Source organism: Grammomys surdaster, unplaced genomic scaffold (genome assembly GCF_004785775.1).
Source record: "Grammomys surdaster isolate TR1022 unplaced genomic scaffold, NIH_TR_1.0 330, whole genome shotgun sequence".
In the NCBI taxonomy this organism is placed as follows: Eukaryota; Metazoa; Chordata; class Mammalia; order Rodentia; family Muridae; genus Grammomys; species Grammomys surdaster.
In genome coordinates, this window is record NW_021604749.1 from 2555582 (window position 1) to 2570746 (window position 15165).

A 15165-nucleotide genomic window follows, 5' to 3' on the forward strand; every position below is an offset into this window, starting at 1 on the left:
CCTCATCTAACAGCACTCAGGTCTCTGGTGGTTGTGATCACCATGTGGGAGCTAGGAATAAATCCTGTACCCGCTACAGGAGCAACCCGTACTCTTAAATGCTGGTCTATCTCGCCAGCCCCACACTTGTTCTCACAGCGCTGGCCTTTCCTAGTCACTCACCTGCACGCTTCCGCTTCACTGTAGCCTCACAGTGACTAACCAAGATGCTCAGCTTGCTGTGCTTTTGTTGATGCAAGGAAAGGCCACTCGACACACTGTGCTCAAGTTGCTTAGGTTATTATCAATAATGGAGAGAGCTGGGTTGTGGGACACCTGTCCATGCTATGGCTTTAATAAGCACAAGTTCATGGAATTAAAAATATATTCATCAGCCTGGGCTATATATATACATACATATACATACATATACATACATATACATATACACACACACATATATACATATACACACATATATATGTGTATATATACATATATATGTATATATATGTGTCTGTATATGTGTGTGTGTATATATATATATATATATATATATATATATATATATTTATTTTCTTATATTTTTTCAGAAAGGGGATGTACACCATAGTGCATGATATGTGGAGGTCAGGCAACTGTACATCAGATCTGGGATTGAACTTAGGTTGTCTGGCTTAGGGTGAAGCATTTGTACTTGGGGAGCCAGCCTGCCAGTCCAGTTCATGAAAGACAGAAGGAAAAGACATTACAGAGACAGGAAAAGAGGCTCCTAACTTGTAGATTGTTTTTTATATAAGAATAAGAAGTCAGGTATAATGTCAACTACATGCCCTCATCAACACTACAGGCAGAGGCATGGGGATCCTTGAATTCCAGGACATCCAGAGATAACCTGTCCACAAAATACATAACGAAACAAAAAACCCCACAGATGAACAAAAAGAACTAAAGTTGACTAGACAAAAAAAAAAAAAAAGGGTCACAGGCACTGTGAAGTCCTCCAGCATTTTCCACTGGCTTGTTGGATCTTTTTCCAGAATAACCTGCAGGCTTTGGGTCCATCTAAAGGTGGTAGGTCCTTAGCAGGAAGGTGTGATCTCTGTCAGTGGTGACAGAGCAGCAAGGGACGTCCCCGTGTGCTCACCTGGTAGCAAAAATGAATTTCCCCATTTGCAGGGTGACCCAATTGCATTCTCAAGTGAGGTCATCACACTGGACATTAACTACTTCTTCCACTCTCCCAAGTGTTAAATGTCTAGCAAGCTTTTAGCTACTAGCAATGACATGAATTTTCGTCATTGAGGGCAGCTGGAACTCTGTTAGGCTGCACCTCTGGGTACAAACCTGGGACAAGGACAGTTATGGATGAAGTCACTAGTATGGAAAATCATAACCTTTCTACTGTGCCCAATTGATCAAAAATAATTTGTATTCTTTGAGTTTTCTATCTCATTTACTTAGTGTGTGCTCAGCTGCCATAGCATGTTTGCAAGTTTAGAGGACAATTCAAAGCAGTTGTTCTTGACTTCTACCACACGGGTACTGAAGAGCAAACTCAGGTCGTCAAGGGCAGGACTGACAGCCAGTGCCTCTACCGTCTTACTGGTCCAATTTCCTGATGTTTTAAAGAACTGCGGAGACAAAAATGGAGAAGAACCTGAGGAAAAGGAGGTCCAGTGACAGGCCCAAATTGGGATCCAGCTCAAGGGGAGGTCCCAAGGCCTGACACTATTACTGAGGCTATAGAATGCTCACAAAGAGACATATCATCACTGCCCACCGAAAGACCCAACAAGTAGCTGAGTCAGATGCAGATATTTATACCCAACCAATGAACAGAAGGTGCTGACCCCTGTGGTTGAATTAGGGAAAAGCTGGAAGAAGCTGAGGATGACCCTGTAGGAGGACCAGAAGTCTCAACTAACCTGGACCCCCAAGATCTCTCAGACACTGGACCACCAAAAGGGCAGCATACACCAGCCGATGAGGTATTCTTCTGTGGTCCTGAGGATAGATAGCCTTTCCATGTGAGTGAAGTGCCTCCAAGCAGCTGGGTTTTCCAGCTTCCCTTAGTATTTCTGAGACAGTCCTTCTGTGCAGCTTCCAAGGCCTCAGGGTGAGCATCTCAGTCTCCCTAGCACTAGGATGTCAGGCCAGCACCTCATGGTTCTACTCTTAAGTGGTGTTTTACCTCCTGGTATGTTTGTACACCACTTGCGTGCCTGGTGCCTGAGGAAGTGGGAAGGGTACACTGGATTTCCTGGAACTGGAATTAGTTGTAAGCTGCCATGTAGATGCTGAAATAGAAACCGAATCCTCTGGCAGGACAGCCAGTGCTCTTAATCACTGAGCCATCTCTCTAGCCTCTCATCTATTCTTAAACATAAATTAGCTTTCAGCTTCTACTTAAATTAACTATAATGTACAATCCCGGAGGCTGGATTTGAAAATCAATGTTTAAGCTAAAACCAAACTTCTTCAAGGTACGCTGCATACAGTGTTGATGTTAACTGTGCACAAACCAAGTAGAGAGCAGAAGAGTCCCGCCTTGCTCTAGCAGTGCAGTCACCTGGTGATGCTTCCTCTCAGCCATCAGTCAAGAGACGAGGAGATGAACATGGTTTCCTACTTCTCACTCAGAGAGCCTGTTCCCCATTACAGACAATGAGGATAAAGGCATCACAGCCAAATATGGGAAACTGCTTTCTCTTTATTTAGACCTTAGGAGGAAAAATGAACTTTGGTCACATAGTACCTTAAAAAAAAAAATCCAGTTTTACATATTTCTAAATACACAGGACTAAATGAGCAGAGAAATAATTTCTTCTGTAAAAACTGGCCAAATTTTATCAAAACTTTACCATACAGTAAAATCAAATTATATAAAGACATTTTGGGTTTGCAACCTTTGAATGATGCGACAGGGCACTTCCACACACCAGTGTCCTGTGCTTGCTCTGGTCCGAGAGCAGAGACTAAACAAGCATGGACTGTCAGCGATGGTCTGCAGCGTGGCTGGTGGCAGCCAAATCCATGATGGACAGGTCCACTTTAACAAAGTATAGTCAAGGGAACACATCACAGCATCAAATGAGTTACATAAGAGAAAAATAGGAACAACTCAAAAGACGAAGATGAAAGAGCTACCACAGACAAAGCAAGTGTCCCCCATCATGCACCTACGGGGCAAACGGTGGGAGAGGGCAGATGATGCTAATATGAAAGGAAGCTGAGTACAGTATTTATTTTTCATTTTATACAACTCTGACTCTTTACAAAAATGGTTATAGTCATGCCTGGAGAAATGTAACCCACGGCATTTGAAAGCAAACACTCTTTGTAGTTATTTAAAAGGGCCTTTTTTAAAAATTATAATACAAAGGTCTGTGCTCTCTAAGCAGTCCTCCACTGTGCATTATAACAATAAGGCTTACTTTTAATACAAAGACTAAGTGTTTGGTAGTTATGAGCCACTGGACTTGACAAACATCATCTTATAATTGCTCTTCGCATCTTTTTTGCTCTTCGGGTCTTCTGTGTCATCAGGATGAGCAGCATGAAGCTCTTCCGCAGACTCCTCCTTCTCAGACTCAGAGTCACTGTCCGAGTCCTCTGGACTCTCAGCTTCAGGAGAGTCGTCCTCATCGTCATCTCCAGCCACATCGGCTTCTCCATCATGACCTTCTACCTAGAACATCAACCAAAGGCCTATGAAGGAAAGACAAGCACCACTGGCCAGTACAGAACCCCGGGACTGAGACTGATCCGAACTATCTTAAAAACAGCCCACTTAGTTGGGCACAGTGGTGCATGCAATAATGTCAGCACTCAGGATGCAGAGGCAGGTGGATCTCCATGAGTTCAAGTTACAGCAGGGGCTACATAGTGAGACCCTGTCTCAAAACATCCTACCTACATTCTAAAGAAAAAACCCCAAAGCAGTCCACTTAATAGTACAGGTCAGTATTTCATAGACAAGTTAAAATCCTTGGTGGCTGAGGGGAAGACTGAAGACAGCCATTCCAGACTAAGAAAAGCTTCTCAGGAGCACTCTGCTGTTGTCTCCCTCCTCTAGCTTGAAATTTTCTGCTTATCTCTTTGTGAAACAGCATCTGTTAGTAATTCACACCGTTCCAGTCACTATTACACATTGGCACTTACTACAGAGACCAGTCAAGAAACAGCTAAGAAACAAACCAGAATTTTAAACTTAAATCACAGATTCTATCTTATGAATGTTTATTCATATTTGTTAAAGGTCCACCTAGGTTAAGTAAAATTTACCCTAAGCCAACATTAGAAAACTCATTTTAACTCCTTAAGAATATTTCCTGACTCTCTAGTGACAGAGACGTGCTGTAAGTACGAGTGTTTTACGTAGCCAACAAGAAAGCATTCTCTCTATTAGGGTTCTCGGCTGCTCTGACAAGAGAAAGCAATCATGTTCCAGTTGTGAGCAGTCATACCTCACTGAAGCCGAGCCCACAGTGCCGCCGGTACCTTCCTGACAGTTTGCTGTCCATGCTCTGCTGGTACTGAGACTCCAGCTCTTCATTAATTTTCTTGTCTTCTTCCCCTGCGTGTCCATTGTACTTTGGTTATGATTCAGTCAAATCAACAAAAACATTTGATTACACAAAAAGACCCACAAAACAGAGGCTATTCTATTCAGGGCTGAGTTCTCTAACTGTGATTGACTTCACAATGCCTTCTTTCTGTGGACAGTTTCTGTAGCACAGTTGTCACCCACTAAACAACACAGTAGCCATAGACATATTTATGGGGACTTTTAGGAGCCAACCTTCTAAATTAAGTTTCTAATGATCACTCTGAAGATTTTCTCCAACTGACTTAAAAACCTCCAACAAACAGGAGCATCTGTTTCTGAACAGAGAGAACAAAAATGAGCAATTCTGCTCAGAGCATTTAAGGTCATTTCAAGGTGGCCTGGTAATGCTCCTTGGTGTCTGTCTTTGCTTCTCAGTTGATAAAAACAAACTAAAAACTCAAGTTATTTAATATGCAACATTTGTATGTTCGTACTTACTCTGCACTAGGAAGAGGCGCACTAACAGCCCTGTGAACCCCACTTAAAACAGATAGTCCCCAACAGTCTGTACTCAAGACTGGGCACAGTGCTTTAGTGTATAAACACAAAAGCAATTTTAGATTCCAATCACAAATTTTTGTGCTTTGGGTTATTTTCCTCACAGACCTTTCTCTCAATGTCTTTGGCATTCATTATCTAGCGAGCACAGCAAGGACTGTCATGGTCTTTTCACGCATTCCTGTCATTTCACTTTGCTACAATTCTCAAGTTTAAAAGAGGAAGTATTAAATGCCAAAATGCCTTTCCATTTTGCAAAATTGATGTTCTTCCTTATGGAACAATGCTAATCATTCTGAAATAATGTCAGAAAAATGATGGAGCAAATGATTTCTGAAATATACTATATAAGATAGGTCACATAAAGTTAAATGATTCAGTTAAAATTTTTGTTAGTTAGTCTAGATTATGCTGTTAATTAATAACAACCAAGATTTTGTTTACTTTCCAGCAGACTGAATTAAAATCCATTAATTTGCAGTTTTTATTAAAATTTTTTCCCATATATATTTTTTCCCTTTTCTGGTGCTGCAAAACCAGGGCTTTAACCACGCCAGGCAACTGTTTTCCAAATAGAATATATTTCCCTGGATATGCTTTAATTAACAGAACCATGAACAGAAAAGCTCAAAATAATATACATCTAGCACCTCTATTTTAATGTTTTTCTTACCTGTTCGGAAGTGAGATGTTGATTTGTGATCTCCTATAACAAGACGACCAGTGTGTTCTTTCTGTAAAGGTAGAAAATATATTAAAACTTGAAATTGCTCATTCAATAGAATTACTGGGTGTTCACTATAATGTAGTAGAAACTACTGCAGGCTTCTGGAATATTCTGAAGACTAAGGCATAAATCAAGATCTCTGTCTTCATGGAATCACATATTAACAAGAGGAAAGATTAAACAGTGAATTATACGATATCAGAAGGTAGTGCCATCAAAACAAAATAGAGAATACGGTGACAGAAAACTCAAAGGGAGATCAGGTTCCAATATTTTGAGACAAGGTCTCACTATGTAGACTAGGCTGGCTTTGAACTCATAAGAGATAAACCTGCATCTGCCTCCCAAATGGTAGGATTAAAGTTAAGCACCACCATGGCTGTCCCAGGCTAGAATTTTAAGTGATACATAATGAGAAAATTAAGCTAGCCCAAGCATTTTCTTTCCTACTGAGTGTGTGCTATCATTTTGCCATGGCCCCTTGCCCCCATCTCAACACTGATTTCTCTATGTAGTTCTGATTGTCCTGGAACTTATTCTGTAAACCACACTGGCCTGCAACTTAAGAGATTACAATAAACCCTTAATTTCAACCTGTCAAAAACAGACCTTGAAACCATGTAATACAAAACATAAAAATACTTTGATTCAAAGAAACTACATAATTAATTTCATTATGTTAGTTCAGCCCACTCTTTATACTTCCCATTTCATTTCCTAAAGTAAAGAAAGGATCCATGAAAAGAGGGAAAGATTAAATCTAATTCCAAAGTAACATTTAAAAGCACCTGTGGAGATACATGTATGTCTTCCTGTTTCTTCTACCTAAGGACACATCTAAGCTCCACCTTCAGCCCATTAGGCAAAGATTTACATGATGGTAGAAAGCCCATTAACTGGTCACCAAATTTTACAGATTCTGTTATGATGTTTTTAGTCTGTCAGAATTTTCATCCTAGTACTTTATCATGTCCCCTCAATTATTACTTTATATACCTTTAACAAATCTTTTATTTGTAAATGCCAAGAGAAAATTATGTACTATGAAAAACTGCAAATCATCAGGGAGCATGGATCATTGATTCACTACAGAAATGCTTCCTGACAGCTCTGAGAGGGTCTGCCTTCCTCAGGCCCTCTCTCTTCAGAACCCTCTGCTGGGAGCTGAGCCTGCAGATCTGCCCACTACTATTTCTGGAAGCTTTCTTGGGTGTCAAAGTCAGAGATAACTGGCCACTACTGTATGCTCCCTCACATTAGTGACTCTGTGTTAAGTTTCAGTTTCTTTCAAAGTACAATAGTCACGACGTCACCACTGGTGATACCCAGGACACAGAGCAGTGCTGGCATGTACTAGATAATCAGTAACTGCTGGTGAAATGCACCAGGGCTTCCCATGTACAACAAAAACAAAGGGTGGGGTTTTATCTTGGGGTGCTGAAAAGAAGAGAATGCTCTCCCAATGCTTTCAAATGTAGTTTGTAAAACATAACTTCTAGGAAAAGAAAGGCTTTCAAAGAGTGCTTTCTTAGCACCCATAACTATACATTTAATTAAATTCAGTTGTATTACAAAATACATGCAACATTCCTAAAATTAGGTCTCTGATAAGGAATATTCTCTTGGCTGATACTTTAAGGGTTATGAAATACAGATTTCTGACTTTGGGCAGCAGCTACAATTGCTTAGAAATGCCTCCTATGAAAACCATCAGGCAGCAAGCAATCAGCTAAGTTTACACAAATCGAATTTTCTTCATACAGTCTCTTAACCACACTGCCAAAGGTAGAGAAAAGCCCAGACTGTTCAGAAATAGTATAAATGGAAAGTGTTTGGTTAGGCTAGGTATATTTCTCAAAGCCAAAAGTAAATCAAGACGACGGAACCCGAGATGCCCCATCCTCCTCACTTAACCCATAGAAACACAGCACTGTTTTAAAAGGATAAAAACAAACATACAATGCTTACCTTTCCCGCACCCATAAGTCTCAAGAACTTTTGTTTTCTTTCTTCATTGCCCAAGTCTGCTGCCTCCCAATTGCTAGATCCAAGCTGCAGAAAAAGATCCAAGCTGCAGTTATCTTAGTTTTTGTTCTGCATTTACAAATACTAAAATATTCACAGTCAATTTGTAACTCCAAGTTTTAACTAACTTGGACTCATGGTTTTTAGAAGTTAATCAATGTATCACATCTGAGTTCTGCTAGACTCCCTTCCCTCACCTCATGGCAGAACCCGTAATTTTGTTACAGCCACAGCTCTGACTATAAAGCCCGAAAATGCCAGCATCACATAGAGCGCTCATACATTACTGTGTTCCCATTCCTGAGGATCCCAAGCTCCAGGATGCAAATCTGTGACACTTACTGCGCTAGATCAAGCTGTAAGGGGGACTAGAGCACTTAGTACCAGAAGGTTGCCAGGACTGTTAAACAAAGCTTTAAAAATTCTGTGTCTGTGCCAGTGAGATGGCTCAATGGGAGAAGGTGCCTGTTACCAAGCCTGGCAACTTAAGTTTGATCCCCTGGGATTCCAAGGTGGAAGAAAGGAACTGACTTCCATGTAGTGTGACATGGAATTACGCTGAGTGTACATGTATATACACATGTTCACATACACAAAGAATTTAATAAATCACTCAAAAATATACTTTGCTGATATTCTAAGGAATAGCATGTCATCATAATCTTTCAGGTTTTTTTTTTTTTTGGTTTGAGAAATTCCAATTATTTATTAGACCCAAAATGTTTTATTGTTTCTTAGAGATCTTTCAAAGAACAGAAATAAAGTTTACTCCAAAAAGAAAAAAAAAAAAAAAGACTAAAAATCCATTGTATTTTTCAAGTAACAATGGGTCACAGAACCCTTTTGTCAATTTAAATACTATAGAATCATAATAACTTTATTTTCCTCTCTACATCTTGAAACAAATGTAAGATTTCATTATAATCTGTCAACCACTTCCAGCCATACTAAGACCGACTAAAAGTAAGGAAACAGAAAAGAAAAAAACTTTTTGCACTATATTGTGTCAAATACTTTACTGTCAAAATGTCATCTTTTGTGCAGAATTTTAAATTTTTTACCCAAAAGAAGAAAACTGACAAAAGGCATTTTAGAACTAAGGTTTTTAAAAAAGAAGAGGGCCAGAGAGTTGTCTCAGTGGTTAAGAGCAATGGATACTCTTTAGAGAACCTGGGTTTCATTCCCGGCACTGACAAGGCAGTTTACAACTGTAACTCCTGTTCTAGTAAATCCACGCCCTCTTCTGGTCTCCATGGGTACACTTGGTGCACAGGCATATTTGTAAACAACATGCTTATACACACAAAAATTAATAATAAAAAAGAAAGTAAAATAGGTAGTACAGAATTATAGACTAAAAATGAGGACAAAGTTATGTGTAAATAACTCAAGCCGATTCTTTGTATTATAAATGACTAGATGAGTTTTTCCAACCCACCAATCAACGTGAGACAAAACAGGAATAAAGAATGTGGTACCCTCATCCAGAAAGCCACTCAACGGGAAGGGCTCCATTTGCAGAAAGAGTTTCATTTTGCAAGAAGAGCTGGGACCATCTCATTTTTCTAAAAGGATGCTTGACTTTTACTTCATCTTTTATTATATGTGTACAACATTTACTTGATTTGTAATGGGCAAAGGCTGAAGACAGGTGTGCATACAAAGGTGACTAAAAGAAAAAGATGATAAAGAAATGAAGACATTCATTGGATTGATCATTCTAACTAAAATATAATAAAAAAATAAAAAATGTTTTACAATTATGGAGCAAAGGTGAAAAATTTCCAACACAAAATGGTCAGTTTTCAAAGAACCCAAGTATTACATGAAAATACAAGAAATAGAAGTGATGAGAAAGCTCAAACCTATTAGGGACAGATAAGCAAGCTTTAACCATGTGTTCTAGTTGATACACGACACCAATGAGCAATCAGCTCTATAACAGGATGCCAACTCTTTGGGTTTAAAGACTGTTAGAAATCAGAAACCAATAGAGTAGAAGTTTAGATTTGTTATTGTTAAATTTAGATTAAAACTCCTAGTAGTCAGTGATAGTCCCTTTTTATTTCTCTGAAAATTAATGAAATATGAGGAATTTTTAAAACAAGGAGAATAACTTCTCCTGGGCATGAGAGCTAAAGCATTTGCACCACACCACTTGTTCTAAATTACATTTGGTGAGGAGATTATATGTTCTTATAATTTTGGCTGCCTAAGTTACAAATCTCTATTCCTTTCCATGACCGCAGATCTTTTTATAGATCAATTAGTCTTAACTATTTCTAGCTCATTATAATAAAATACCACCACTACCAATCCTTATTCTCACTAAACCACTTGCTCTGTCAGCCAAGACTGACGTTTAACTTAGTTTTTTTTTTTGGTTTTTCGAGACAGGGTTTTTCTGTGTAGTCCTGGCTGACCTGGAACTCACTCTGTAGACCAGGCTGGCCTCGAACTCAGAAATCCACCTGCCTCTGCCTCCCAAGTGCTGAGATTAAAGGCGTGCGCCACCACCGCCTGGCTTTAACTTAGTTTTGATTCCTTTTTTACTAAGACTTTTCAGAAGTCTGTTTTATGACTGGTGTGGTGGCCCATGTCTATCTATAATCATGAGATGAAGGCAGCAGTGTCCTGAGTTTGGGGGCTACACAGAAAATTTAATATCAGCCTCAGGTACACAGTACCTTCGAATCAAAATCCCAATGGCTGGGGACATAGCTCAGTGGTAGAGAACTTGCTTATTAGCATGTATGAGGTTGTGGGTTTGACTCCTCAACCCAAAACCAAACTAAACCACCACCACTAACAAAAGAAACCATCTCAACAATACATGAAGAGTTGCATACAGGTTAAAAATCTAATATGAAAACCTGAAAAGCTCTGACTCCAAAGTTCTTTTGAATGGTAACATGGCACAAATTATTCAGCTGACCTTACAAGGTAACTCAAGTCAATGGTAGATGCACTCAAAATATTGTGTATAGTTACCTTCAGGCACATTTGTGTATGCATGAAATAGGTCATCTATTTCCTATCTCTTACCTATACTCAAACCTTATCCTCAAGATAGCTCATTATAAATATGCAAATATTCCCAAATCCAACAAATTCTGAAACCTGAAACCCTCCTGGTTCTCAGCCTAAGGGGTGCTCAACATGCAACCTTCTTTAACTTACAAATAACCTCCCACTCTCATTCCCTCTAGAGCAGTGGTTCTCAACCTGTGAGACTCCTTTGGGGGTGGCATACCAGATCTTTACACTCTGGTTCATAACAGTAGCAAAATTAGTTATGAAGTGGCAAAGAAAAATTTTATGGCTGGGGACCACCACAACAGGAACAGCATTAAAGAGTTGCAGCATTAGGAAGGTTGAGAACCACTGTTCTAGAGCCACTCACAGTCCAACAAGCAAACCAACGGGCTCATAATAAAGGACACTAAGGTTCAGGAGCTGCTCTCATGCTCTGGCTACAACTTCTGCTTCTTCACACATACTGCACTGGGCCAATTTAGCTCGTGGTCTACAAGCCACAGTCGCAGAACTGTAAAAAGCTAAAAACACAACTATCTAGAATCCAACTTTTCCAACATTTCCAATGAAAGAGAGAGGAGATGGAGGCAGATGTTCACGTGTCTGTAGCAGTCAAAGGTAGTTGGTATATTTAGGTTGGGTACTGGGTTACTCTTCTGATTATATGGGAATCTTGTTACTGATCATTACCAAATATATAAGCCTTTGATTAATCTATAAGAATTAGAGTCTCATTCTCTTACTGGGCCCGCATGGATGGCGGAATGGCCTGGGCAATGCCCTGTCTTGCGGAGACAGCATGGAAGATTGGCAGAGCCATCTCTCATGCTGGCGTCTTGTGGGTGGCAGGGCTGGTGTTTCTGGCTGGCCGGTTCTAGCTGTTGCATGCATGTGGCCTCCTGAGAAACATGGCAGCTGAGCTAGGCAGAGCCATTGCAGCTTAGATAGTCAGGGGCCGTTTTAAATAATTACCACAACAACAACGTTGTTAATCACAACATCTAGAATCCAACATTTCCCCTTCTATTACAGAATACACTCAAGCTGGGGTTGTAGCTTACACACAAGGTTTCAATGACCAGCACACTCATACCCAACAAGAACACAGCAGCAAACATCTTGATGTTTTTACCTAAGTAACTCTATCTTTTACAATCTCTAATCTTATTATCATTTTTAATGCATTGTTGTTTTTGGTTCTTCCTTTCCAAGAACAGCAAGCAAAATACTATATTCTGAAACACAGCGCCTAACGAATATTTGGGATTCTCCCACTCTGACAGAACTGCTTTCATTATCCACTTCAACAAAACCAATGAAACCTCTTCATTATTCCTCACCATAGACTGCAGTCATGTTTTATCCCACTGACTATATACTTGGGATTACTTCTATGTCACCCTTTCTTAGCAGTGCATTCTGAGCTATGATGCCTATTTCTAGTATCTTCTGGTTTTGTTGGCCTCAATTATGCATCAAGTCACTGAACCAAAAAAACCTTGCAGTAGATACTAACACATTACTGATAGTTGATTTTCTAAAATTCCAGGTGTATACTGAAAATACAGATGAGCTAAACAAACAAAAATATCAAGCAAGGTAACATCCAATTAGCAGTAAAAATAATAAACATATACAATGGAAACTGAGTTAAGAAAACTACTGTTTAGCAACAAGTTACTGTACAATACCATAACATTAAAAACACAATCATTTTTATGATAGTATAGGCAAAGTCTCAGGTCCCAATCTTGAAATGCAACTATAATCACCTTTAAAGACAACAGTTATAGGATCCGAAATATATCAAAGTTCACCTGGCTCAAAAGTTGTTTTATTTCTGAGTCTATCAAAGAAAGTATGTGTGACATCACAACCTAGCAATCAATTCACAGTTGGTAGTCAGGAGGGAAACAATGTAACAGCTCTTTTAGATCTAAAGTTTAGATCACTGAAAAACCTAGACAAGTTCCTAACAATGCAGAATGACCGTATTAACAATGTAAGATCTAAATTCCAGTACCAGGGAAGACAAGGAACATGAATTAATCTCACAGCCAGCCAGCCATTCCTCCACTCTTTTTTAATTGATTACTAATCTTCCTTACAGGACTAAAATTTATTTAAATAGTCTTACTATTCTGGTCTTCAGCCCATCTTTCAACCAAAGGAGTGTAGTTCTTAGTATTCTCTCATTAACTACACAATAGTTCAGGGAACCTATTACGGTTCACAAAGGACTTATGAAAGACACCAAATTGCACTAAAAATTACAATTCTGAAGCTGACAGTGTATTTCATCTGTCTCAAGGATGACTTCCTCACGTTCCCTTCCTACTAATTTTCCCATCAATGTTTTCAAAGGATTTCATTATAGAAGAACCTAATTTTACTAGTACAAGTTACCTGCAGTTTCCATTAACACTGCGCTAGAGCTAAGACAAATATAAGCATCCTCTTTATTAATCTTTCAATTCCGGTATCTGGCATTGCAGTCAATATTTAACAGGTTATAAGGGACAGTTTATTATTTAAACCGATAAGCTGAAGGCATGAGAAGACAGGAAAAGGTATTCGACATCAAAATGAGCTTCAGGGTCTCACTCTGACCTCGCCATTATTCTATTACCAAACTGTCTACCACAATCTTCGGCTTAATATTGGTTTCTGTTTATTATGAATGGTGTAGAAAGGGGCAGCAATTACCAGTACACAGCAAAAAAGTGATTCGGGCTAGAAAATTTGTCCAAATGTGATTGAACATTTGCCATTGTCAGAGAAGCGTTTTAAACCTGAATCAGGAGTATGACATATCTATCCTGAAATGACTAAGAAATGAGCTTCACCGGTCCCCCAACACGCAAAGACATCTGGATTAAGCTCTTTTTCTTTTTCGACCCTTCTCAGGATTTCCTTCCTCAATCCCACTTCCTACGCAGGTCTCTGGATCTCAGCTCAGGGCCTCTTCAAACCTTCAGATTCTAGTAAGAAAAGGAAGACATCCCTCGTTGCGCCCCCTTCCTTCGGGCGCTTCTTCCTCCATCCACCCTTCCCGGCCTACCCCAGCCTTCAGTAGGCCTCAACCCTCATCCATTGTTATTTACATCGTCGTCGGGGGAGGCTGAACGTTTCACCCCGTGCGGGTGAGACTCCCGGGCAGAACTCATCGTAGCTGGGATCCCGACGGGGATATGCCAAACAGACTCGCAGTTCTCCTCAAACGCGACACCAGCAGCCCTCACCCAGCCGCCGGACCAAGCAGCGCCACTCCAGAACGCAGAGCCCCTCCGGGCCTTCTCCGCCACAGTCGTCACTGCTGCGGCCGCTTGCCACCCTGGAGCACACCGGGAGTTGTAGTTTTTTGGACTCACTCTTTACTGGCCTGAGTAAGCCGTCTTCAGTGACTTAAACTACAATTCCCAGGAGGCCGAGCGAAGCATCTCGCGCGGTGTGGCGGGAGTGCCCTCGGAGGCTACGCTTTCTTCGGCGTGTAGAGGGAGCTTTCCCGCGGATGGGTATGATGGTGATCGTTGGCGGAGAACTTCGTTGCCACAGAGAGGCCTAGAGTGGGTTTTCGCCTTTTTTTGTGTGAGGTTCTGCAAACACATTCATCATAGTTAAACACATAGATTTAAGTGTAATGTTTGAGGGTTTTTGAATACGAGTTCTCGGCCCAAGACAAAAACCTTTAAAAAAAATGGCTCCCCACCCTAATGTGTGGTCTCTGTTGCTCACACGAGATATCCAGGCAATTTTGATTAATTTTTTTCTTTTTTTAGTAGTCACTGAAATGAGTTCAGTATGGTGCTGAAGGCTTGTTAATTGGCTGGTTGTTTGTTTGTTTGTTTGTTTGTTTTAAGTGTCGCACCCTCAAGAATTGTGGACCATTTTCTACGGGGCTTAGTGTATTCTGGGTAGGAGTGACCCAACCCTCTGATCTCTTTCTTAAGGTAGATATTATTTGAAACTTCTTCGACTGAAGTCTCTCTGCCAGAAAATCCTGTATCTTTTTTATTTTCTTCGGGTGGAGGGTGAGTTTCCTATAAAATAACCCCCTTTGAAGTTACAATACAGTAGCACTCAACCTTTTCCAACTGTCTCCTTAGTCTAGTTCCAAGAGACCACCACTCTTAGGATAGATACTTCACTGCCCTTCCCATTTGCAATCCTGTTTCTATTTCCTTTTTCCCCATCTCCCTGACCCTTTCTCAGCCCCAACAGTAACTAAGCTTCCCGCAAGATCTTGTAGTCCAGTGTTCAGATATTGAAGATAAACTTCTGTACATGA

At 40.1% G+C, this 15165-nt stretch overlaps 1 protein-coding gene across 2 annotated transcripts; it reads right to left on the reverse strand.

The window, feature by feature from the left end:
* Positions 1 to 2672: 2672 nt before the first annotated feature.
* CUNH11orf58 (chromosome unknown C11orf58 homolog) lies at positions 2673 to 14190 on the reverse strand. Of its 2 annotated transcripts, none has more exons than XM_028778249.1 (5): positions 13982 to 14190; positions 7785 to 7868; positions 5763 to 5823; positions 4449 to 4558; positions 2673 to 3670 (listed from the first exon to the last, which is right to left on the reverse strand). In XM_028778249.1, exons 1-5 carry the CDS (start codon positions 14042 to 14044, stop codon positions 3446 to 3448), a joined length of 543 nt encoding a protein of 180 aa, XP_028634082.1. In that variant the 5' UTR covers positions 14045 to 14190; the 3' UTR covers positions 2673 to 3445. The 2 variants fall into 2 exon arrangements, with proteins under 2 accessions (XP_028634082.1, XP_028634083.1); XM_028778250.1 differs by lacking the exon at positions 13982 to 14190 and adding an exon at positions 9320 to 9451.
* Positions 14191 to 15165: the final 975 nt, after the last annotated feature.

Excerpts from the sequence above, each read along its gene's own strand:
- CUNH11orf58 (XM_028778249.1), bottom strand. The coding sequence starts at position 14,044 with ATGAGTTCTGCCCGGGAGTCTCACCCGCACGGGGTGAAACGTTCAGCC. Across the intron at positions 7,869-13,981 it reads CAGCCTCCCCCGACGACGAT|CTTGGATCTAGCAATTGGGA; the intron begins GTAAATAACAAT and ends CTTTTTCTGCAG. Across the intron at positions 3,671-4,448 it reads GTGGGCTCGGCTTCAGTGAG|GTAGAAGGTCATGATGGAGA; the intron begins GTATGACTGCTC and ends TTGATGTTCTAG.